This window comes from Rhinolophus sinicus, linkage group LG18, assembly GCF_036562045.2.
Source record: "Rhinolophus sinicus isolate RSC01 linkage group LG18, ASM3656204v1, whole genome shotgun sequence".
Classification (NCBI taxonomy): Eukaryota; Metazoa; Chordata; class Mammalia; order Chiroptera; family Rhinolophidae; genus Rhinolophus; species Rhinolophus sinicus.
Genome location: NC_133767.1, coordinates 17,975,802 through 17,997,803, shown reverse-complemented (window position 1 = coordinate 17,997,803; position 22,002 = coordinate 17,975,802). Strand labels below are relative to the sequence as shown.

At 53.2% G+C, this 22,002-nt stretch overlaps 1 protein-coding gene and 1 non-coding gene across 10 annotated transcripts in view; both read right to left on the bottom strand.

Moving 5' to 3' along the window:
• SRCAP (Snf2 related CREBBP activator protein) overlaps positions 1-21,724 on the bottom strand; it is a 35,837-nt gene extending 14,113 nt beyond the window's left edge. For 2 of the 9 annotated variants that reach the window (XM_019717230.2, XM_074322999.1), the window contains exons 1-25: positions 21,381-21,724; positions 19,842-19,915; positions 19,010-19,272; positions 17,390-17,641; positions 15,573-15,758; positions 15,198-15,338; positions 14,067-14,289; positions 13,674-13,951; positions 12,970-13,063; positions 12,757-12,846; positions 12,121-12,303; positions 11,702-12,030; positions 11,424-11,601; positions 10,768-10,904; positions 10,386-10,555; positions 10,088-10,280; positions 8,705-8,841; positions 8,433-8,619; positions 5,983-6,152; positions 4,763-5,028; positions 4,267-4,554; positions 3,648-3,812; positions 3,176-3,361; positions 2,692-2,958; positions 939-2,353 (exon numbers count right to left, since the gene is read on the bottom strand). In XM_019717230.2, coding sequence (XP_019572789.2) covers positions 939-2,353; positions 2,692-2,958; positions 3,176-3,361; positions 3,648-3,812; positions 4,267-4,554; positions 4,763-5,028; positions 5,983-6,152; positions 8,433-8,619; positions 8,705-8,841; positions 10,088-10,280; positions 10,386-10,555; positions 10,768-10,904; positions 11,424-11,601; positions 11,702-12,030; positions 12,121-12,303; positions 12,757-12,846; positions 12,970-13,063; positions 13,674-13,951; positions 14,067-14,289; positions 15,198-15,338; positions 15,573-15,758; positions 17,390-17,641; positions 19,010-19,063 — 5,589 coding nt within the window. In that variant the 5' untranslated portion in view covers positions 19,064-19,272; positions 19,842-19,915; positions 21,381-21,724. The other 7 variants (XM_074322998.1, XM_074323000.1, XM_019717228.2 and 4 more) reach the window with 7 other exon arrangements.
• LOC141569531 (small nucleolar RNA SNORA30/SNORA37 family) lies at positions 13,149-13,281 on the bottom strand. Its single transcript, XR_012493256.1, has one exon. It is a non-coding gene; the product is annotated as a small nucleolar RNA SNORA30/SNORA37 family (small nucleolar RNA).
• Positions 21,725-22,002: the final 278 nt, after the last annotated feature.

Here is a 22,002-nt window from a genome sequence, read left to right as displayed (position 1 = left end):
AAAGGCTAGCAGAAAGCTGGCGAAGGCACAGGGCAGAGAGTTATCTCTACTGCCCACTGAATCACCATGGAGGTGAAGAACTACACGAGATGACCATCAAAGTCACAAAGTCACACACTCGTGATCCTCAGGTCTAATTGTCACCCCTCCCTTAGAAGTTCAAATACTTGAGGATGGTAATAATTGTCACAACTGAGAAAAGTGAAAGTAAGCCCTCCTGCCTCTCATGGGGAAGAGAAAGCAATGGAGTCAGAACATCTCTGTTTTCACAAGTTGTGTGACTTCTGTATCATTCAATGGGCGAGATTCTTCATCCTCAAAATGGGATGAGATGCCAACGCTAACTCAAAAGAGCAAGCAAAACACAGAGACCAATGGTAACAAGAAGGCCCTCAACACATCAGTGTTTAATAGTTTTAAAAACACGTTAGGTCCCTGGGGCGGCCGACGGCTCAGTGGGTTAGAGCGCGAGCTCTCAACAAGGTTGCCGGTTCAATTCCTGCATGGGATGGAGCCTGCGCCCCCTGCAACTAAAGATTGAAAACGGCGACTGGACTTGGAGCTGAGCTGCGCCCTCCACAACTAGACTGAAGGACGACTTGGAGCTGATGGGCCCTGGAGAAACACACTGTTCCCCAATATTCCCCAATAAAAATCAAAACAAAAAAAATCATTAGTTTAAAAACAAAAAAGATAACCACATAAGGTGGTCCCCAAACACCCCCCTCCCCAAGCAAAGTGGAACATGACTTATTATTTCCACTTTACAAATAAGGATAAAGATCCAGAAGGCTCGGCCGACGGCGCTCAAGTATCAGGTCCACAAAGCTAGGCTTTGTGATTTCCCAAAAATGACATTATTCTGTGCCATTCACTCTACCGACACTCCAGAGACCCTCAACTCCCCAATCCCTCTCCTTCAAGGAAGTACAACTTACCAGATAGAAAGGGGACCGAGGTGGTGGTGGGGGCTGGCGCCGAGGCCGGGGACCACTGAACGAGGTAGCAGTGGAGGGGGGACTGGGGGGCCCAGAGCGCAACGTCAAGGTCTCAGGCTCCTCCTTGGAAACAGGCAGCCGGGACACCATGGTGACAGGCAAGGGAGCGGCACCAGACGTGGCACCCACCAGGGAGGATGCCTGAGAAGCTGGGGCCAGTGCCAGAGTCTGAGCTGCGGCCGGGCCCAAGGTGGACCCTGCAACGGGGGCAGGGCTCAAGGTCAGCGTTTGCACTGAAGCTGGGGCCAGGAGTGGAGCAGATGACGACACTGGAGCCAAAGTCAGAGTGTGAGCTGGGCTGGGGCCCATCGGAGAAGCAGGAGCCAGAGGGGGTGCTGGAGCCAGAGACAGCGTCTGAGCTGGAGTTGGTACCAGGGGTGATGCTGGAGCCAGAGACAGCGTCTGAGTGGGAAAGGGCCCCTGGGGGGTCCCTGTCCCCAGAGAGAGGGTCTGAGATGGAGACGATCCACCAAGACTGTGTGCTAAAGCTGGGGTTAAGGCTGGTGCCTGTGCAGAAGCCGGGCTTGGCAGAGGCGATGGAACCGGGGCTGGTACCATAGTCTGAGTTGATGATGGAGCCAACACAGGAGTTGGAACTGGCACCAGTGAAGACGCTGAGGCTAAAGGAGTTCCTGGAGCAGATGATGAAGCCAGAACTGGAACTGGAGTCTGTGATGGAGCCAGGACTGGAAGAGGAGCCAGAGAAGAAGCTGGAGGAGCCAGGATCGCTGTCTGTGGAGCTGCCATGGGAGCCAGAGAGGTGGCTAGAGCCTGAGGTGCAGAAGGTGCTGGAGCCAGAAGGGAAGCCTGAGCTGGAGCTGGATTTGGTGCTGCCGGAAAAGAATTGGCCAGAGCAGAAGCTGGCACCAGGACGGGTGAACACGCTGGGGCCGTGACTGAGTTCAACCCTGGAACATGTGGAGAGGCTGGAGCCAACAACAGAGGGTGAGCAGGTGCCTGAGACGGGGACAGGGATGGAGCTGTGGCCAAACCGAGAGTCAAGCCTGCCGCTGACGGGGAAGCCCCAGCTGGTGCCAAAGAGGGAAGTCCAGGCGCCGCAGACACAACAGGTGCCAGTGTCGGAGACACATTGGTCAACAGAGCTGGGCCTGAAGCTGAAACAGGTAAGGGTGCTGAGATGGGGATGGGGAGCGGAGCGGAGGCTGGGGTAGCAGGTGCGCTGGGCACTGAGATGGGGAGTGATGACGGCGCTGGAGCTGCGACTGTAGAGGCCCCAGGACTGGCAAGGGGAGAGGAGTTGGGAACTGGCGCTGGAGAAGAGGCTGGCCCAGGGAGCGAGGACGACACAGCAAGAGGAGAGGAGATGGTCAAGGGAGCAGCTCCGGGTGCTGACGCTGTGGAGACAGAGGAGGAGTTCGCTCGGAATTCTTTTCTTCCTCCTCCTATTACCCTGCCCCGCCTCTTCCCTGACCCCAAGCTTCACCTAAAACTTTCACTCCCCCACCAGGGCTCAAAGATCCAGGGGACCTGACAACTGAGCATTTCCTTTCCCGCCAAGGTTCCAGCAAACGTATCCCGGAGTTAGGCCAGGGCTTGGCAGCCCAGCTCAGGGGCCCCAGCACAGCAAGTCAGTCTGCGGGATGACGATGGGGTCTGTTGTGACTAAGAGAAAGCGGGGCCATCCTATCCGAGATCCTGGCAAAATTTTCTGGCCTCAGCCACCTGGACTCACCACTGACTTCGGGCGACGGGCTGTGGAGCAGCTTGAGAAGGGGCCTCACCAGGGTGGACGTGGGTATGGGGGCCCGGGCGGTACCCAGAGCAGGTGTGGGCAGCCGGCCAGGGGTTAATGTGGAGCGTGGAGTCAACACAGTTGGAAGCCCAGAGCTTGGAGGCCGTGGTGCTGGCGCCAATGGAGGCACAGGAGTCAGTCCATCCCGAGGGGTCTGCCTCACTACAATCTTCACCACGCCCGTGTTATTCACCATGGTTGGTGGCACTGCAAGAGGAAGCTACATTGAGGGGAAGGCAGAAAAGAAACAAGAGACCCAAAGGATGGAAGAAGTCTGGGGCAGGACAGGGCAGCAGACACACACTGGAGATACTGACAAGGGACAAGAGCCCTGGGCAGGCAGGGCGGCGGCAGAAGCCCGGGGTGGGCCTGGAAGTGCCAAGGCCTGGCGGGAACGCAGTGATGGGGAAGCCAGGAGCCTCACCCTGGTTAGCAGCAAGCGGAAGGCTGAGGCCAGTGGGGGCAGGGGTGGTGCTGGGGGTCGAAGAAGGCAGCACAGAGACAGGGGTGGGGCCAGGGGGCGGGGCCACGGCCTGGATGAGGGCCACGTGGGCAGGCTGGCTGATGAGGTGGTGCTGCCCCCCTGCTGACACCAAGTGCACCACATTCCCTGGGTGAAGGAGAGAGAAAGAGAGAAAGAGAGAGAGAGAAGCAGCTATCAACAGGAGGAAGGCAGAGGCAAGGGTCTAAGAGGAACAGGAAAGAACAGGAGAGAACTGCTCCGGGATGACCTCAGCCTGATCTGTCAGTACCTCCCTCCAAACATGCCCCCACCTCCCCACCCCCACTGAGAGCTAGGCAAAGAAACAGAAAGGCTCACATCTGAAAAGAGCCACAAATACAAGACGACAAGGAAAAAGAGGAAAAAGGCAGGACAGGGGGTGGGTTTTACCTACTTTGCAGCGGGCGGGGCTGCCCCACGGCAAGCTGGCGCACCTGGGCACCAGTCAAGGTCAGCTTGTTGCCCTGGATTTGGAAGGTCAGAGGCTTGCTGCCCCCTGCACTAGCCACTGGACGTTGTGCCAGGGAGGCGAGCTGCCCGATGCTGACCACTTCGCCTGCTACGAACAAAGAAGGGGCTCATGCGCACGGGCCTCTCCGCAGGCCCTCACGAGGGTCTCGGGGCCCCAACCCCACCCCTCACTTCAGCACCTTTCAGCCAGCGCAGCCTTGGCCTAAGGGCTACTCCTTACACCCCCCACTTGCTCAGCAACACCCTTCCGTCCTGACGGCCTGCATCTTCCTGAGCCAATCAGCACCCCTCCTCCTCACTGCTCTTCCACGGCCAGTCCTGCCGCTGTTTACGCCTCTGTGTGTCATCCCCCCACTAGACTGAACCAACTCCCTGAGGCTCTGACGTCGGTATGAATCACCCGTGTCTGGCAGAGCACCTAATGTGTGTGAGCTACCCAGACTGATGGCTCTCGTGTTCCTGAGCTTTTCTCCCCCAGATCCCAGGACAGAAGCCTTGCTCCCACCTCAGGTGCCCCCCCTCACAGAGCCCTGGCCACTTACAGGGCAGGCGAGCTTGCATATCAGGAGACAGGATGAGGCGCTGCGGGGCGGGAGCAGGAGCTGGGACTGCCGTGGAGGGAGCAGTGGCTGTGGTGGCAGAAGCGGTGGTGGCAGCCCCCGAAGGGAAAGTGTAGCCTGGTGGCACCGTCAGGGGCTTCAGTAAGCTGGAGGAGCCTGGGGGTGGGGCAGGGCTCAGGCGAACAGGGGCGGGTGGGGCTGGCTTCAGGGACAGAGTTGGTGTGGGAGGCCGGGAGGTCCCAGTCAGGACCCCCAGGGGGGAAGGCAACACTGTAGACACAAAGCAGGCATCGTCAGGTGGACCCTGAATAGAGTCCCTGCCGCACCCAGAAGCCCCCATACATACTCCCTTTCAGCCCCATACACACCACAACCTCCTGCAACCCAGCTCCTCAAATGCTCTAATGTCACTGCTTCTTCCCCAATCTGACTAATCTACCAGAAGTACCCCCAGCACCCTGGCTCCCTTGCAACTCACCCTGGGGGAGGGGCCCACTGTTTGGCTGCAGTGGTGGCAACAGAACAGGGCCAGGAGGCCGGGATGCTGGAATCAGTGGGGGTCCAGCCGGTGAGGCTGACACCATCAGTGGCGCTGGCAGCACTGGAGGCGTTGGGCCAGGGCTGGGCTGGGCTGAGAGCTCAGGGCCTGGAGGGGGTCGGACAGGAACAGGACCCAGGAGAGTCCGTGGGTTGTTCACGACCACCACTGTCCGGCCTTCTTGCTTGGGCACTGGCTGCAGCATCCTGCGAGAAAAACAACACAGGAGTAAATAGGAAGAAGAAAGAATCAAGAAAAGACAGGAGACATTATGTTAAGTGAAATAAGTCAGTTAGAGAAAGACGTATGATCTCACATGTAGAAGCTAAAGAACTAAATAAATACGCAAAGGAAACAGAAACAGTCTCAGAGATAGAGAGGAAAAACTGATGGCTGCTAGATGGAAGGGGGTGGGGATGAGGGAGAAGGGGACGGGATTAGGAAGCACAAATTGGTAACTACAGTATTGCCACAGGGATATGAAAGTTTGGGGAATATGATGAATAACGCTGCACAGATTTTGTAGGGTGTCAGATGGGTACATGTCTTATTAAGGAGACCACTTCATGGACGGTGTGGATGCCTGACCACTGCAGTGTACACCTGGAACTGAATAATACTGCACGTCAACTATAACTTAACATATATATATAGTCCCGGGATATGAAGTACAGCACAGGAAACAGACAAAGGAATTGTAACAAATATATACACGATGCCAGAGGGGCAACAGATTGGGGAAGGGAGGTAAACACTGTGTGAGGGACGAAATGTCTAACTATTACATTGTTTTGTATACGTGAAACTAAGGGGAAAAAAGAAAAAAGGAGAGTAAGGAAGATGAGGCAGAAAGAGATCATAAAAGAAAAGGGGGAAAAAGGAAAAGACCCAAAGGTGAAAGGGAAAGAAACCCAAGATAAACAAAAAGCAACTGGGGTGGGGGGCGGGGAATAAATGACAAACACCAGAAGCCCTCCCAGGACCCTCTTTGAGTTATTTCCCCCTCAATCCCTCCACAGTATTTTGCATCCACCCATATAAACATTCTAGCCTAGCCTCCAACTCTTTCTTCTCCATCTTAAATCACCACCTCCTCACCAGCTGTCGCGACTTTTTCTAGGAATCCCTCTTGTTATTCCCATATTCCCCAGCCCTGGTACCTGTTGACCTTCATCTTGACTGGTTTGGGCCGGGGTGGGGGGTCAGGAGCAGTAGCCACCTCTAGCAGTACCCGGCGGGACAGGCGGTGCCGGGGTAGAAACGTGTCAGCCTCGTATCTGGAGACTCGACCCTCCAGGCCAATAAGATCGAAACGGCCCATGTCTATCCGCTGGCACAAGAAGGAACACAAAGCATGGTGTCAAAGGGGCCAATGTGACAATAGTTTCTTGGACACCAAAAGCACAGGCAACAAAATAAAATTTGATAAATTGGATTGCAGCAAACAAAACTATCTCAACAGCATGAAAAGGGAACCCACAGAATGGCACAAAATATTTGCAAATCATGTACCTGGTAAGGGGTTATAGTCAAAATGTATAAATAACTCCTACAACTCAACAACAGAAACACAAATAATCCTATTAAAAAATCAGCAAAGGTCTTTAATAGACATTTCTCCAAAGGAAATATACAACAAACACATGAAAAGATGCTCAACATCACTAATCATTAGGGAAACACAAATCAAAACCACAAGATCCTCTCACACCCATTAGGATAAAGAGAATCAGGAATAGGAAATAGACAGGGCTTGGCCATGATGTGGAAAAGGTAGAACCTTTGTGAACTACTGGTGGGAACATAAAGTAGAGCAGTCGCTGTGGAAAACAGTACGGCAGGTCCTCAAAAACTTAAAGTAGAACGACCATGTGATCCGGCAATTCCACTTCTGGGTAGAGTCATGTGCCGCGTAACGACATTTCGGTCAAAGACTGACCGCACGTCCGGCAGGTCCCAGAGACTACTGTGGAGCCGAACAACTGCCATCGCCCAGTGACGGCGTGGCTGGCCCCACGTCGCAGTGCAATGCCTTCCTCATGTGTCTGTGGGGATGCAGGGGTGAACAGACCTGCGCTGCCATTCGTGGGAAAGGGTAGCACGTACAGTGCATACTTAATGACAAAAAACGACTATGTTACTGGTTTATATGCTCACTATACTTTTTCATCATTAGAGTGTTCCTTCTACTTCCTAAAAAAACAGTTGGCTGTAAAACAGTATGCCACACATAGTGTGAGCTCCAGATGATGGACTACAGAATTGTACACCTGAAATCTATGTACCTTTACTAACACCGTCACCCCAATAAACTTTAATTAAAAAAACAAAACAGCAGCCATGTTACGCTGGCAGCCACCCCATACATCTCATTTACTGCGTCTCTTGATCATATCAGCTTCTCCTGTGCTTCATTTAATCTTGTGTTCTCTTATACATGTAGGGCAGCCTAAGTGTCCCGCGTTTACAGAGTGCACAGCAGTGCGCAGCCATGTTGTAGGCTTTCATAGTCACTCATTCACTGACTCGCCCACACTTCTGGTCCGGAGAACTCCATTCATAGCAAGTGCCCCATGCAGGTGGACCATGCTTATCTTCTACACGGTATTTTCACCGTCTATGTTTAGGTATGTTTAGATACACACTTATCATCGTGTGATACTTGCCTACAGTATTTACTCCATTACGCTGAGCAGGCTTAGAGCCACACAGCCTAGCTGTGTGTAGGCTGGACCTTTTAGGTATGTGTATGTGCACTCTGACGAAATCACCTAAGGACACACTTGTCAAAACTTATTGCCATGGTTAGGCAGAGCATGACTGTACACCCAAAAGAGAACTGAAAGCAGGGACTTGAACAATTATTTGTACACCCATGTTCACAGCAGTATTATTCACAATTGCCAAGTGTCCACTGGTGGGTGAACGGATAAACAAACCGTGGTATGTACGGGTGTGTGTGCGCCATGGATGTCTGAGCATCACTCAACCTCACAAATGGAACTTCTGACGCGTGCTACACCACCATGAACCTTGACGAGCCTATGCTAAACGAAAAAAACCACTCACAAAAGGACAAATACTGTGTGATCCCACTTATGGGAAGCACCTAGAGTACTCAAAGGTATAGAGACAGAAAGCAGAATGGTGGCTGCCAAGGGCTGGGGGAAGAGGGAGACCGGGGAGTGATTATTTAATAGGTAGTTTCCGTTTGGAAAGATGAGAAAAGTTCTGCAGCTGGATGGAGGCTAATAATGCGAACATCCTTCATGTCCCTAAACCATACACTTAAAATGGTCAGAACAGTAACATTTGTTATGTGCCCTTCACCACAATACAAACAGACATTCGGGGGGGGGGGGGGGGAAGTGGCCAAAACAGGGAAGAGGCAGGAAAACAAAGTAACAGTTAATATTACTAACGTCCCAGGCACTTCCAAAAGTATTAGCCCGACTCTCACAAACACACTTGCCCGTCACATGGCTAGAAAACAATGGAACTAGGGGACCAGTGCCGAGATGCTAGAGAAGTTAGGATGTAGAAGGCCGGCCTCCAGCTTAGAGAGAAGTGCCGGGGTGGGGAGGCCACGGCCTTGAGGGCAGCCACTCACCTGGAGGGGATGGACGTCAGTGGCCCCGAGCACCAGGGAAGCGGTGCTGAGGCAGATGCCGGGGGTGATGAACGGGGAGGTGACAGGTCGAGGGTCAAACAGGTTGGGATGGTTGCACACCTTGCGCAGCTGCATCAGAATGTTGATGACACTCATGAAGTGGCCGGTGGCCAGTGTCTCCTTGGTTCTGGGAGAGAACACAGGTAAGTGGCACATCCCAACCCCAACCTCTGCTCTGCCCTGGAGCCAGGCCCCTCTCTGCCCTCCCTTACGTGGTCTGTGCCATGAAGTCGTCATAGAGACAGCGCTGGCGCTTGGACAGCCGGCAGCGGATGACATGCTCATACTTCTTAGGCATCTGCTTCTCAACGTCCACCTTCACTCGGCGGAGCAGAAAAGGCCGCAAAACCTAAACGCAAGGAAGCGGGAGGCTGATGGGAACGGCAGGCACTGAGCCCCCGCTGAGCCTGTCTAGCTGGGTCTTGGCTTGATGATCAGCTGGGTGCTGGCCTGGCCCATCAGTAAACAAACACTCATGGAGCAACCAGCATGCGAGGAACCAAGCACACAGAGGAGTCAGCTGCAAGCCTCCTCTCAAGGAATCTGTCTGCTGAAGGAGACACAATCAAGACGACAACGTAAGAAGTGATAAAGAAAGCACTGAGGGCAGTGCGACTAATTATACAGGAGGGATGACTCCAATTCCATTTCAAGGAGTAAATGTAAACTGACAAGATTATGAAAGTAAATCCAGGGGAGAGGCTGAGAACGAAAGCTGTGGCAGTGACAGCAGCATCGGAAACAAGGCAAATCTGCCATCTCAGGAGGTAAAACGTGACAGGACAGAGTCATCAGGTAACACAGAAGACGGGAAGGGAGAGAGATGAAGGAAGAGGTCCAGCTAGGAAGACTTCTTGGTTTCTAGTTTGATTTACCAAAATGACGGTGTGATTGACCAAAGCAGAACAGAAATAATAGGCTATACGGCCTGACATGTTTGAGTTAGAACAGACTGAGTTCAAGAGGTACTTTGGATTAAAGACATCAAGTCAAACTTAAATACAGGTGGACTGGTCTAGAGTTAAAGGATTAAAACCACAAACTGGGGTCTTTAAAGCCTACTGAATGAGTATGCCTGTAAGATAAATTGTGAGACAAAAAAGTAAAAATCAGAATGCTGAGAGATGTTATTTAAAAGCTAGACAAAGGAGGGACCAGAAAAGACAAGAGAAACGCAGGTAGGAGAGAGAAGAGAAAGGAAGGGGAGGGAGAAAGAGGAAAAAGGGGGGGAGGGAGATGTGGGGGGAGGGGGGCGAGAGGGAGAGATGTGGGAGGGAAGGAGGGAAAACACAACAAAAATATGAAGTTGAGGAAAGCCAGGTGACGAGAAATCCAAGCAGCACCCATCAGCAGTACTGTTCTATTCAGAGCACAGGACAGAAATGTCAGCGTTATAAGAAAAGAAGCAGGATGACGATGGAGATGAGGTCACTCATCCGCCACGCGTTAGTCGCTCAAGCAGTGCAGTCTGACAGCTGGGTGAACTCTGCCTCGCTCACTCGCTCGCTCTACCTTCCCTCCCCATGGGTTTTCTGGGGGCTGACCTTGGTTCCTCACCGTTCCCAACGCCCCTGACAAAAGGCTAGAGGCCCTACCTTGTGGAGGCGCTTGACGAGACCTTCATTGTACTCTTGGCTGCCCTCAATCATGCCGGTTAGGGGGTTAGAGAACCATTCTTTGAACTCGCGATGAGACTGGAAGACATGGGGCATCAAAAAGTGCATCAAGGACCACAGTTCCATGAGGCTGTTCTGCAAGGGCGTCCCTGTCAGGAGCAGGCGTCTCTGGCTGCAGAGAGACGGGGGGAGAGGGAGAGTGTCAGCAAGTTCTCAGCCTTGCGAGCACCCCCGCTTGGGCCCAGCAGCCCTCCCGCCAGTGCCGTCCCGCGCCCACCTGTTGAAGTTGAGCAGTGACTGCCAGCGCTGCGACTTAAAGTTCTTGATGTTCTGAGCCTCATCCAGGATGAGGTAGCGCCAGTTCTTGCGGCGGAACGCCTGGTGGTCCTGCAGCACCAGCTTGTACGACGTGATGCACACGTGGAAGGCATTGGGCTTGGTCCAGCCCTGTGGAACCAGGAGAACAGCAGGTCGGGGGCGGGGAAAGGAAGGAAAGGGTCAAGAGAAGGTCCTCAAGGGACAGAAAACAGGCTGAGCTGAAAGAAGTCCCAGAAGCAGCAGAATGGGAAGGGGGGCTTGCCACGCTCATCCGAGGGGAGGGGAGGAGAGGGAAGGAGGCACTGACTGGGGTGGAGGGGTGTCTGCGTGGAGCAGCGAACCTGCCGCTTGAGCTTCCTCTCCTTCTGGGCTCCATAGTAGGTGAGGATTTTAAAGCTGGGGCACCACCGCTTCAGCTCCATCTCCCAGTTCAACATCACACTGGTGGGGACAATGATCAAATGGGGGCCCCAGTTACCTGTTTAGCAAAAGAATGAGAGATGTGTGGCACGGTAACTATAGTTAACAATACTGCACTGCATATTTGAAAGTTGCTAAGACAGTAGATCTTACAAGTTCTCATTACAAAACAAAATCTGGTAACTACCTGATGGACGTTAACTAGATTTATGTCTCAATGTACACAAATACTGAATCGTTATGTTGTACACCTGAAACCAGTATATGTCGATTATACCTCAATTTTTAAAAATAAGATTTTACGCAAAGGACTCTAAAGGCAAAAAGAGATGGTAAGAAAACAGTAAGGAAGCACACTTGGGGGTTCTGGCTCCCCGGGCCCAGCGCTGCCCAGTCTGTCCTGAGAATCGCAGCACTGACACTGGCATCTCCCTATAGGTCCTGACCAGAGCCCACGAAGCTCCTTAGATACCAACAGAAGGGTGGCAACCGCCATCCCACAGCTGGAGTCCCCATTGGACAAGCTGCCCAGGGAGTTGGCCGAGGAGACCCCAGGGGAGGGGCCCTGCCCAGTCACCTTTCTCACAAGCCAAGTGGGCCAGCAGGGAGATGGTCTGGATGGTCTTGCCGAGCCCCATTTCGTCAGCCAGGATGCCGTTGAGCTTCTTCTCGTACATGGTAACCAGCCAGTCCAGCCCAATGTGCTGGTACTCCCGCAGCTGGCCCCGCAACAGCAGGGGGATGGGTGTCTTCACCTGACAGGGAGGACGAGGTGTCACGGTGGCACTGAAGCACCTGTCACTGAGGACCAGGACAGTCAAGGTCTGGGAAAGCAGCTGCGGGGGCCGGGAATACCTGGGTGGTGGCCAACGTGTAACCTTTGGGCTGGAGGCTTTCGGCGGCAGCAGCAATGTCGGTGATTTCTTTCTTCGGGCCCAGCGTGGTGGCAGGCCCTGGGGTGGGAGGCCCGCTGCCCCCATCAGCCTCGCTCTGCTCCTCGTCCCGGGCGAGCAAGTATTCCACTCCGAAGTCATCGTCCTCGTCCTCATCCTCATCTGCTTGGCTCTGTGGCGGGGCCTCCTCGGACTCGTCAGACTCGGACTCCTCGGATTCTGAACTCCCGCTGGTCTCTTCCTCCTCGGAATGCTCCCCATCCTCATCCTGGCTCTGCTCGGCGGCAGAGTCTACAGCACAAGACGGAGGCCTGGGCTCGGCACGCCACTCTCCTCCCCTCCCTGGAGGGTGCTGCCCACCTCGCCCGGGACCACACTCACCTGCCTGGCTGCTGCTCTCCTCCTCTGCGGCCCCCTCCGCTTCACTGTCCGAGCTGGTGGCTTCCAGCTCCTCTTCCTCTTCCTCCTCCTCCTCCTCCTCACTGTTGGCAGAGCCCGGGGCAGAGGCATCGGATGCGTAGGCTCCTGCATACTGCCGCAGCAGCTCCTCCATAGACAGCTCCCCTGGAGGACAAACGGCAGTGAGCGTGCGGCTGCTGACGGGAAGGTCAAAGCGGCCCGAGCGCTGCCAGGCCATCTGACTCGGGTCTCTGCACACAGCTCAGCTCAGGTCCAGGGGCAGCCAGAAAAGCTCACTTTCAGTACCAAAGACCTAGAACCATGGATGGAGCTGCCTCGGCTGGAAGGACAACCTCCACCTGATGAACCTCCTTTAAGGTTCAGGTCAGACACAACCAACATCCTCCTCCGCTCCCCTCCGCGAGCTCGCACATCCCTTTGATCGGAATTCCACCATCACCGCTCATCCCATGCTAGTTACATCTATTTGTCTATAAACCTGTGTCATGAGACCCGGAGTTCCTGCAGAGGGGATAAGGGTCTCATGCATCGCTCTGGCCCTAGCCCTCTGCAGGAGACACGAAGTGCACGCTCAGTAAACTGTCTAGAGAATGTCACCTTCTCGAGCCAGCTCGCTCAGCTCTGTGGCATGATCCACGTCCCCTTCCAACTGCTCCTCAGCTGCTATGGTGTCCTCTTCATCCTCGGCTGGGAAAGAGAACGGAGCACGATCAACAGAGACAGAGGCACAGGCACGGCCCACGTGGACGAGGTGAGAAAGCAGGAAGCATTAGGTCCAAACTACTCAAGGACAAAGAGAACAGGCCTGACCTTCATCCTCGTTGGCAGTAAATTCCTCATCGTCCTCATCGGGATGCCAAGGCTGCTTGTTTCGCTGTGTAACAGAGGAGGACGGGGGCTTTACCTGTGCGGCCAAGAATGAGAGGGAGAAGACAGAAGGTGAGAGCCCCAGGAGAGGCCCAATGCTGACTACCATGCCACAGAAGAGTCTCTGTCCCATTGAGTGAAAGCTGCCACTGGCACAGGCCCAGGGCAAGAATGCAATCAAGGGTTTTCTTTCAGCACCAGCTACCAAATCCTGGCCCCACGCACGGCCTGGGGGAGGACCTGTGAAAGTGCTAGCCAGAGTGCGGGCCCCACCCCACCCTGCACTCAGACGCACGGAGAAACAGAGCTCAGGTCCAGAAGAGACTTCAAGGTTACCTTCTCAGTTCCACACCTGGAAACCAGTCAGGGCGTGTCAGGGCCCTTTCCTTAGTGTGGCTGGGCCAGGAGAAGCGTGTGTTTCAAGGTCAGCCAACCGCTTACAGAATACAGTACGGTACACTCTTCCACTACAGCATCAGAAACTCCCCATCTCAGATTGCAACTTGCCCAAACCCAGATTCTTCCCCATCCATCCCCAAACGCCCTTAACCAGGGACGACTCCGGAAACCACCCCCTCAGAGCAGAGCTGTCTGGACTGCTCTCCCCCTGCCCCCGTGTGCGCGCCCCACACCTCTCCTGCCCTTACCTTCAGCACCTGAGACGGCTCCTCCTCACCCCCTGCTTCAGGTCCCTCTCGGGTGTCGCCATCACGAGATGACGGGGCTCTCGAGGGGCTGCAAGACCCTCCTAGCAGCTGAGGGGGAAGGGACCGAAGCAACTCTTCCAGCGGCAGCTCCCCCTCACGTCTAAGGAGCTCGATCTCACGCCTCTGGGTCTCTGCGTCGTTGCCTTCCTGTTGTTCCTCCACCTCAATCGTCTCCTCATCATCCTCTTCCTCCTCCTCCTGGGGTTGGAAGTCCCCATCTAGAGCAGGAGAACAAGGTCACAAAGTCCACGGGCCCTGCAAGCCACAGGGGGGGTTTTCAGCTCCAGAAAGGGGCACATGAGGAAGAGTACCAGAGCCAAAGGGGACACACACCTTCGTCGTCCAAGTGGGAAACCGGGGGTGGAGGACTCGAGGCAGCCGAGGAAGAGCCCAGGCAGGGGGAGGAGCCAGCTTTGCTGGAGGCTGGCGGCTGGTTGAGACTCTGAGACAGAAGGTCCGAGTACTTCTCCGTCTGCCCCACGATGAAGTCCAGGTGGAGGTCCAGAGCCTTCTTGCGCTTTTCCTCCAGCCGTGACTGTTGCTTGAATTGCACCACCTGCCACAAGCACAAAAGGGATGGGTCACCCAGATGATCTCTGTTCAGAAGGAAGAACTAAATGACCTGAATGGAGCTCCTGAGGCGGTGGAGGGAAGAGCCAGCTTAGCTTCAGGCAACAGAAAAAGATTTGCAAATGTACCTGGAGCTAAATTGCAAAGCCCAAGGAGGCATTCCCTACGTGGAAACGAGGAGCAGAAGCATCCCCAGAAGCAGAAGCCACATGTTAATGGAGGGTAGAGTTTGAAACGGAAAGGGGAGGAAAAGAACCTGGCAGGACACACTGAAGACTGAAAATACATACAGATGCCAGGTACGGTGTTTCCCCGAAAATAAGTCCTAGCCAGACAATCAGCTCTAATGTGTGTTTTGGAGCAAAAATTAATATAAGACCTAGTGTTAAATTATAGTAAAATAAGACTGGGTATTATATTACATCTAATATTATATTAAAATAAGACCGGGTCTTATATTAATTTTTGCTCCAAAAGACACATCAGAGCTAATTGTCCGGCTAGGTCTTATTCTCGGGGAAACACGGTAGTGCTTGAGAAAAAATTCCAATGTAATACGTGTGAACAATTTAATCAGTAAGAACATGGATGGTATTTAAGCGGGTAACTGGCACAGAAAGCTTTCAGAAAAAGCATGGTGAATGCCCTGCAAATGATGGACGGCACAGAGGAGTCAGGACATCCTATTAACAATCCCCAAAGGCAGGGCCAGTATTGTTTTCTTTTCTATAGCACTTGATGCAAGAAAAGGCCAATGCATAACAGAAACACCATTAAAGTTGCTTGAAACAAAACTATTTGTTCTCTCACAAAGCTTTGATCATTCCGGCTACCACGCTACCCACCAACCAAACCCAAGGCATCCAGCTCCCTGTCCCAGGCCATGCGGCCCACCTTCTCCACGTTGCTCCAGAACTGCCGGACGTCCTTGGCCATGGTGGAGGCGATTCGACGCAGCTTGGCCTGCTCCTCCCTCCGGGCCCGTTCCTCTTTCTGCCGCTGCTCCTCGTGGTGCCGGATCACCATGCGAACCACCTGTGGGATGCGAAGCCAGCATGAGGACGCCCGAGGCCAGGCCCTGCCTGCGCCCCAAGTCAGAAGCATAGAAAACCATCAGGGCCAAGAAACTTGGCAGGTCAGAGATCACCCCTTGAGAATGCGGGCATTAATACATATCCTACACTGTCTAGCTTGGTTTCCCTCCAACCAACCCACCCGTCAAGGAAAAGCAAACCTGAAAAAGAAAGGTAGGCCCGGTTGAAGACATACCTTACGGGCCACGCCACGTTTCCAGCGGCGCTCCTGAGCAAAGTCGGCAGAGAGCCACTGCATCTCCTCACACAGATAGTCCCAGTGGCCTTTGGGGCGGGGAGGCTCGGGCACTTTGGGCAGCCTCTTCAGTGACCAGAAGCCCTCCTTTCGCAGCTCAGCAATCCGAGTCTCAATCTCAGCCTCCTATTTAAGGAGAACTACATCAATCAAGTTACTGAACACGAACTCCACCTCCTGACCATGGCTGAATTCCAGAGCACTGATTGTGTACAGGCACTGCCTGGACTGAGTGTGTTATACTCGTCTCAAGTCCACATACTAAGTCTACAAGTAGGTATTATACTCTCTTCAGGTGACATAAAAAAAAAAAAAAGATCGGGCCGGCCCGGTGGCTCAGGTAGTTAAGAGCTCCATGCTCCTAACTCCGAAGGCTGCCAGTTCGATTCCCACATGGGCCAGTGGGCTCTCAACCACAAGGTTGCTGGTTCGACTCCCGCAAGGGATGGTGGGCTGTGCCCCCTGCAACTAGAAAACGGCAACTCGACCTGGAGCTGAGCTGCGCCCTCCACAACTAAGACTGAAGCGACAACAACTTGAAGCTGAACGGCACCCTCCACAACTAAGATTGAAAGGACAACAACTTGACTTGGGAAAAAAAAGGCCTGGAAGTACACACTGTTCCCCAATAAAGTCCTGTTCCCCTTCCCCAATAAAACTCTTAAAAAAAAAAAAAAAAAAAAAGATCACAGAGACTACACAGCCAGGAAGTATAAACAGCTGAGAATTAAAAATAGGTCTAATGATTCCAAACACATTTCATGCTCTTTCCATTATTTCACACAATCTCCACTCCCCATGAATATAGGCGAGACTTAGGAAAACATCCCAACGGAACCGCCGAGAGAAGCAGGAGCGCATGTTTCTTTACTGACTCTCGAGCCAAGGGTTCTTCAGTGCTGCAGAATTCTACTTATGTACGAGAACATTCATGCTTAGAAACATGCTATCAAACCCAATTTACACAATCCTGTGTTTAAAATACCGCTTTTATAAAAATGCATTTTATGAAAATACTGAAAAATTATAATAAAAAGGTTAACATGGTTTCTATACTGATTATATTGCCTAAGAGAAAAAAATGAAAACGTTTAAAAACTTTTTTTGAACAGAGGTAACTTAAAAACTTAGGACAATTGCCTTCATTATTCTTGTCCTCTCCCGAAAAAAACTGAATCAGAGGAAGTAAGAGCCAGAGATCAATCAGGCAACTAAACGGCCTGATGGTGAAGGAAACATCAGGAAAAACACGAGCACCAGACCAACAGCTTTCCAATCTGAGCGTGTAGCAGAATCTGAAGCGCTTGTTACGACAGGTGGCTGGGCCCCAGCCACCCCGTAGTTTGCAGTGGGTAGATGGAAGAGGGGTACCAAGAATTTGCATTTCTCACAACTTTCCAGGTAATGCTGATGCTGCAGGCCTAGGAGCCACACTAACGGGTACGTTAACAGAGGCTACAGGATAGAAATAAGCAGCAGCTTAGTTTCAGGCAATAGTAAATCTTAAGAGCCTCACAGTTGACAAAGCACTTTCATGTCTCTAACTCAGACCTCCTACGCCTATAGACTAGTACACCATCCCTGTCTTACAGAAAAGATGACGAGACTCAGAGATCCGCGACTTGCTCAAGATCATGGTAGTTAAGGCAGAAACTACACTCTGAATTCATGAGGAAGAAAGAGATGTGAAATACCCATGGGACATAGGAACTCAGGGAAGCCTCCCAAGACGCCTCACGAGCCTTCCCAATACGTACATGCTTGGCCTGCTCTGCAATCTCAGCATGGCTCTTCTCCCACTTTGGGCCCCTGTTAGCCAGGTCAGCAGCCTGGGGTAAGCTGAGCCCCTCCAGGGGCGCTGTGGCACCATCTGGGGGCCCCGGAGGTCCATCCAGAGAGGAATCTTGAGCTATATGCTGGGGAGAGATGCCACCTGCCCCACTAGAGGCTGGGGAACTGGATGAGGCAGGGGACACAGGATGGCTGCCTGTCATGCCGTCCGACACCATCTAGAAAAGGGGAAAATGAAAGGCAAAATAAATGCACTGTACTAGGAGTTTAAAATATGTGACTTCATTCTATCTTCACAGGAAAACATCTGGAGTAAGGTATCAACCTCATTTCTGTAAACACAAACTCTGGGGTAGAGTTTCAATAAGGTGCTCAAGAAGGCAGAACCAAGTTTATAGTAGATGCTTGGCATGCAAGAGGACTTACAGCCTGAGATCCAAGAATACTACGATAGCATGTGATTTCAAACGTTAATGAAACTTCTAGAACTTCAATGATTTCACTCACAGAAACAAATCCCTATTTTTCCCTTTTTCACAGCAAGTATGGAAATTCACCTCTGCAAGTCAATTTGAGCTACCACCAAATTCAAAAGGCATCAAAAAACAAAACAAAAAACAAAAAGCAAGACCACCTAAACCTCTCTATAGTCATTACCAGTTTGGGTGGTTTCCTTTACTGGGGAGTTCTGAGGGGAAGGGGAGGGAGGGCTGGTCACTCTTCTCAAAGACCACCTATTACTTTACAAGATCCTGCACAATCAGGAAGAAATGGAGAACAAAGTCCAAGTTACATGTGGATAGTGAAAAAACTCATGAAATTCACTCCAGCACACAAGCTTCACAGTGTGCCACTCAAAATCCTACTCAGTAAGTGACCAAAGACTGTATGTCAAAAAATTTCCCAGCTGCTCAGGAAAATTATAAATATCAAACCCATAACCATCAAAAGCCCACTGTAGCTTCCAGTCAAGATGTCAGAGCAGGTAAATGCTGTGCTCGCCTCCTCCCAGGACATCAACATTACAACTAAACTACAGAACAACCATCATTGAGAAATACCCGAAGTCTCGTGGAACAGAAGTCCTACAACCAGAAGCAACACTGAGACTGGTCAACTGTAAATAAAATATAAAGATTTATTTTACAAAAGCCAGTACTGTACACAAACCTAGCTCTGTCTGGGGTCAAAAGCCATGATTTTTTTCTCCTATCCCCCACACTTCCTTGGGATAAGAAAAGAAGGACTACTACACACCACCCATAACACTTAACTTGTTCCAGTTCCAAAAGAAACTGAGCTATTCTCAAAGCACAATCTTACAAGCATGTTGTCCCAACCTGGTCTAATTCAACCTTTTTCAGGTAACGAGAAGTTTCCACACTCGCAGAGGTCAACGTTCCACTAATGTCCAATACAGTGAGTACCCAACAGGCTTAAAGCCCACCTGAACACCAGAGATTCCCCAAACTCAGTTCCCAGGTACCCAGGATCACGGAAACATGGCTAGGATCTGCCACGTTTCTTTTGCCTGAGCCAGCAGCCCAGAAGGCAGTAATAGAGTAGGAATCTTCCCCCTTTCAAACCTGTGTCTGCAGGATTGGGAGCTGAGGGTGAGCAGGGGAGGGGCTGCTCTGCATGGTCCCACTCCCAGGCTCCTCTTTGGGTGCCTTAAGAATGACTGGGTCGTTGTCACCACTGCTGCTGGCCGAGGGGCTGGCGTCCGGCTGCAGGGCATGCTGGGAGCTGGCCTCATTCTGGGCCACCGGCCACCGGGACCCGCCTTCCAGGGCCCGGGGCCCACTAGGGCGTCCCAGCCTCCGCTCAGGTCCACCGGCCTCTGGAGCACCTAAAGTAGGGTAAAAAAAAAAAAAAGTAGAAATGGGGTTTTAAAAATTTAAAGTATTTTAAATAAGTAGAAATAACATTTAAAAATAAAGATGAATGAACAGAGTGATTAGAGCCTACATGGCTTGACTACCAAGTGTGTCAGACACTTAGTATTTACTTTATGTGTTCTGTAATCCTCACATCTACCTTATGAGCCAGATACTTTCCACGCCATAACCTTAGTTCCTTCTATATACAGAGGAAGATGGAGCTATACAGAAAAGACGCCTGACTTAAATGAAGCTCACATCCTCATAGTTTCTCTATTTGACAAGTTAGGAAATCGGGACATAAAGAAAGCAAATGACCAAATGACTTGTCTAAGGTCACACAGGAAGGAAGTGGTAGGAGACAGACTTAAACCTGGGTACTGATGGCAAAGACACAGAGGCCATGCTGTTCTGCTTGGCACAACCAGGGTGATAGCCCCAGTCTTAGTACTGCAATGCTATCATCAACCCAGACGTATTAATCTATAATTTCTCTCCTTATTAGCATCAGTACACAAAACGGTCCCTGAACCCTCACCTGTGTGAGCTGAGACCACACCCCCTGTGAAAGTCTGTACTTCCACGGTGCCGCCGTTCTGAGGGTAATCGCAACTGAAACAAACGGAAAGGGAGGAAAACAGCAGTGAGGGGTCCATCCACCTTTACCAGCATCCATCACAGCCTTCTTTTCCCAACTAGTAGGAGGCCTGTAAATACACCCCCATCAGTTCAAAGGCTGAAAAAAGTTACAGTAGTAGGGAAAGCTTACATTTCAGAAAACTGAAAGCAAATCATGTTTTGTGAAAGCAGAATTCCCTAGGGACAGAGGATTCTGCCTGGTGGGAAGAGCAGGGAAGTGAAGCAAAAAAAAAGTTTAAAAAAGCCTGCACGTAAAAAGCTCCCAACAACTGCATGGAGGGCAAATAAAGGAAAAATGAAATATGTCACATCCAGAAGTTCAGATCGGTGCTGGCTGCCCGGCAGCCGGCTCTCCTCGGCAGGGAGGGCAGCACACAGCCACAGGAGAAGACACCCTTCCTCAGGGCAGGGCCCTGTGACTCCCACACCTGCGCCAGGAGACACGTCCCCAAACACAAGAACTACAACAGGAAACATGAGAGGAGCAGTAAGATGCGAGGAAGGCCGCCCAGCGAAGGACTAGGGCCCGGAAACAGGCAGGGGACCCACACAAGGCCCGGAAGTGTTTCCCCACTGTTGAAGGAAATTCCCTGACCACGGTGCTGCCTTGGATCCACTCCCTCCTCCACGACCGGACCCAAGCGAACTAGAGCCCAAGAAGCCTGAACTCAACCCCAAGCGTCATTACCCGCTCCCGACCCCCACCCCGACCGACTGACCCAGCGTGACCCCTGACCTCTGCCCCCAGTCGCCACTAGCCCTAACGTGGCCCCGCCCCCTCCGAGGCTCCCACCCTACCCAACGTGCGCGACAGGCTGGGGGAGGGGCCCGCGCGTGCGCGGCTGGAGGCGGAGTGAGCCGGCTGCGCGCATCGCCCGGGGGCTCCCGCCAGAACCCAAACCCACGCACACGAGGGTCGCGGGGCCGGGCTGCCCCTCAGCCCTGCCTGTCAGGGAGCCCCGCCACCACCACCACCACCACCAGACCGCGAAAGGCTGAGCTACGGAAGGCTTCGAGCCGCCAGGTCCTGGTCCCTGACTGGATATGGTGGGCGCGCGCCCCGACTCCTCATCCCACGCCCCCCTTCCTCTTCCCGCGCGCCCCTGAGAGGGGGGCTGGGGTTGGTGGGCGGGCAGGAGCGCACCTGGGTCCGTCCTCTCAGGGCTGGCTCGCTCGCTCAGGCACGCGTGCGCAGACGTGCGGGAGGGGAGAGGAGACGCGCCCAGGCCCAGTGCCGGCCGGCCTGGCCCCCCTCAGTCTGTCTCTATGAGCGCGCGCCGACAGCCTCGCGCACCGGCCCCGGGGCCCCGGCCGAAGGTGCGCGCGCAGCACCCCGGGAAGGTGGGAGGAGAGGTGGTGGCGGAAAGATGCGCGCGCAATCACCCGTCAGGGGAGGGGGAACTGTGGAGCGTCCGCCATCTTGTCTCCCTCTCCTTACCTGCGTCCTCGGGGGCGTGCGCACCACCCCCCTCCCGCCGAGGAGGGGGAGGGCCCCCTCTTGGCCGCCGCCTTCGCGGCCTTTAAATTCCCCTGGGGCCCGCGGTTATTGCCACCGCCTTGCTTCCACTACCTCTTCTCATGCCACAGAGGTACGGGCGGTGGGTGGGAAAAATGAGAGACGCTAGTACCAGCGAACCGCCGCCGCCGCTTCCGAGGCCTCACCAAAATGGCCGCCGCCTTCTCGGCCGCCACCTCCACCGCCACCACCACCACGGCTCACTATCGCTACCGCCGGCGCGGCCCGTTCTCTCGCGAGAAACAGTAACTGGAGGTTGGGAGAGCGGAGAGTTCGCGTGCTAGCGTAGGGCGCTGTCCGTGCGCAAGGCGGGCTGGGAGTTGTAGTCCTGCCGGAGACATCGTGCTCGTCCCGCGGCAGACCGTCGGTACCCTCCACCGCAGAAGCTGCCACCGGCTGCATTGCGGCTGCCGGCTCGGCCCAGTTCCCCTTTGTTTTACAGTTTACCCAGACAGCTGAAGCCGTTTGTCGTGTACTTTCAGCAAGTTGGCAGTGCATCCTGGGCCTCTGGACTCCCATGCAATCCACTTACAAGAGCTGCTAC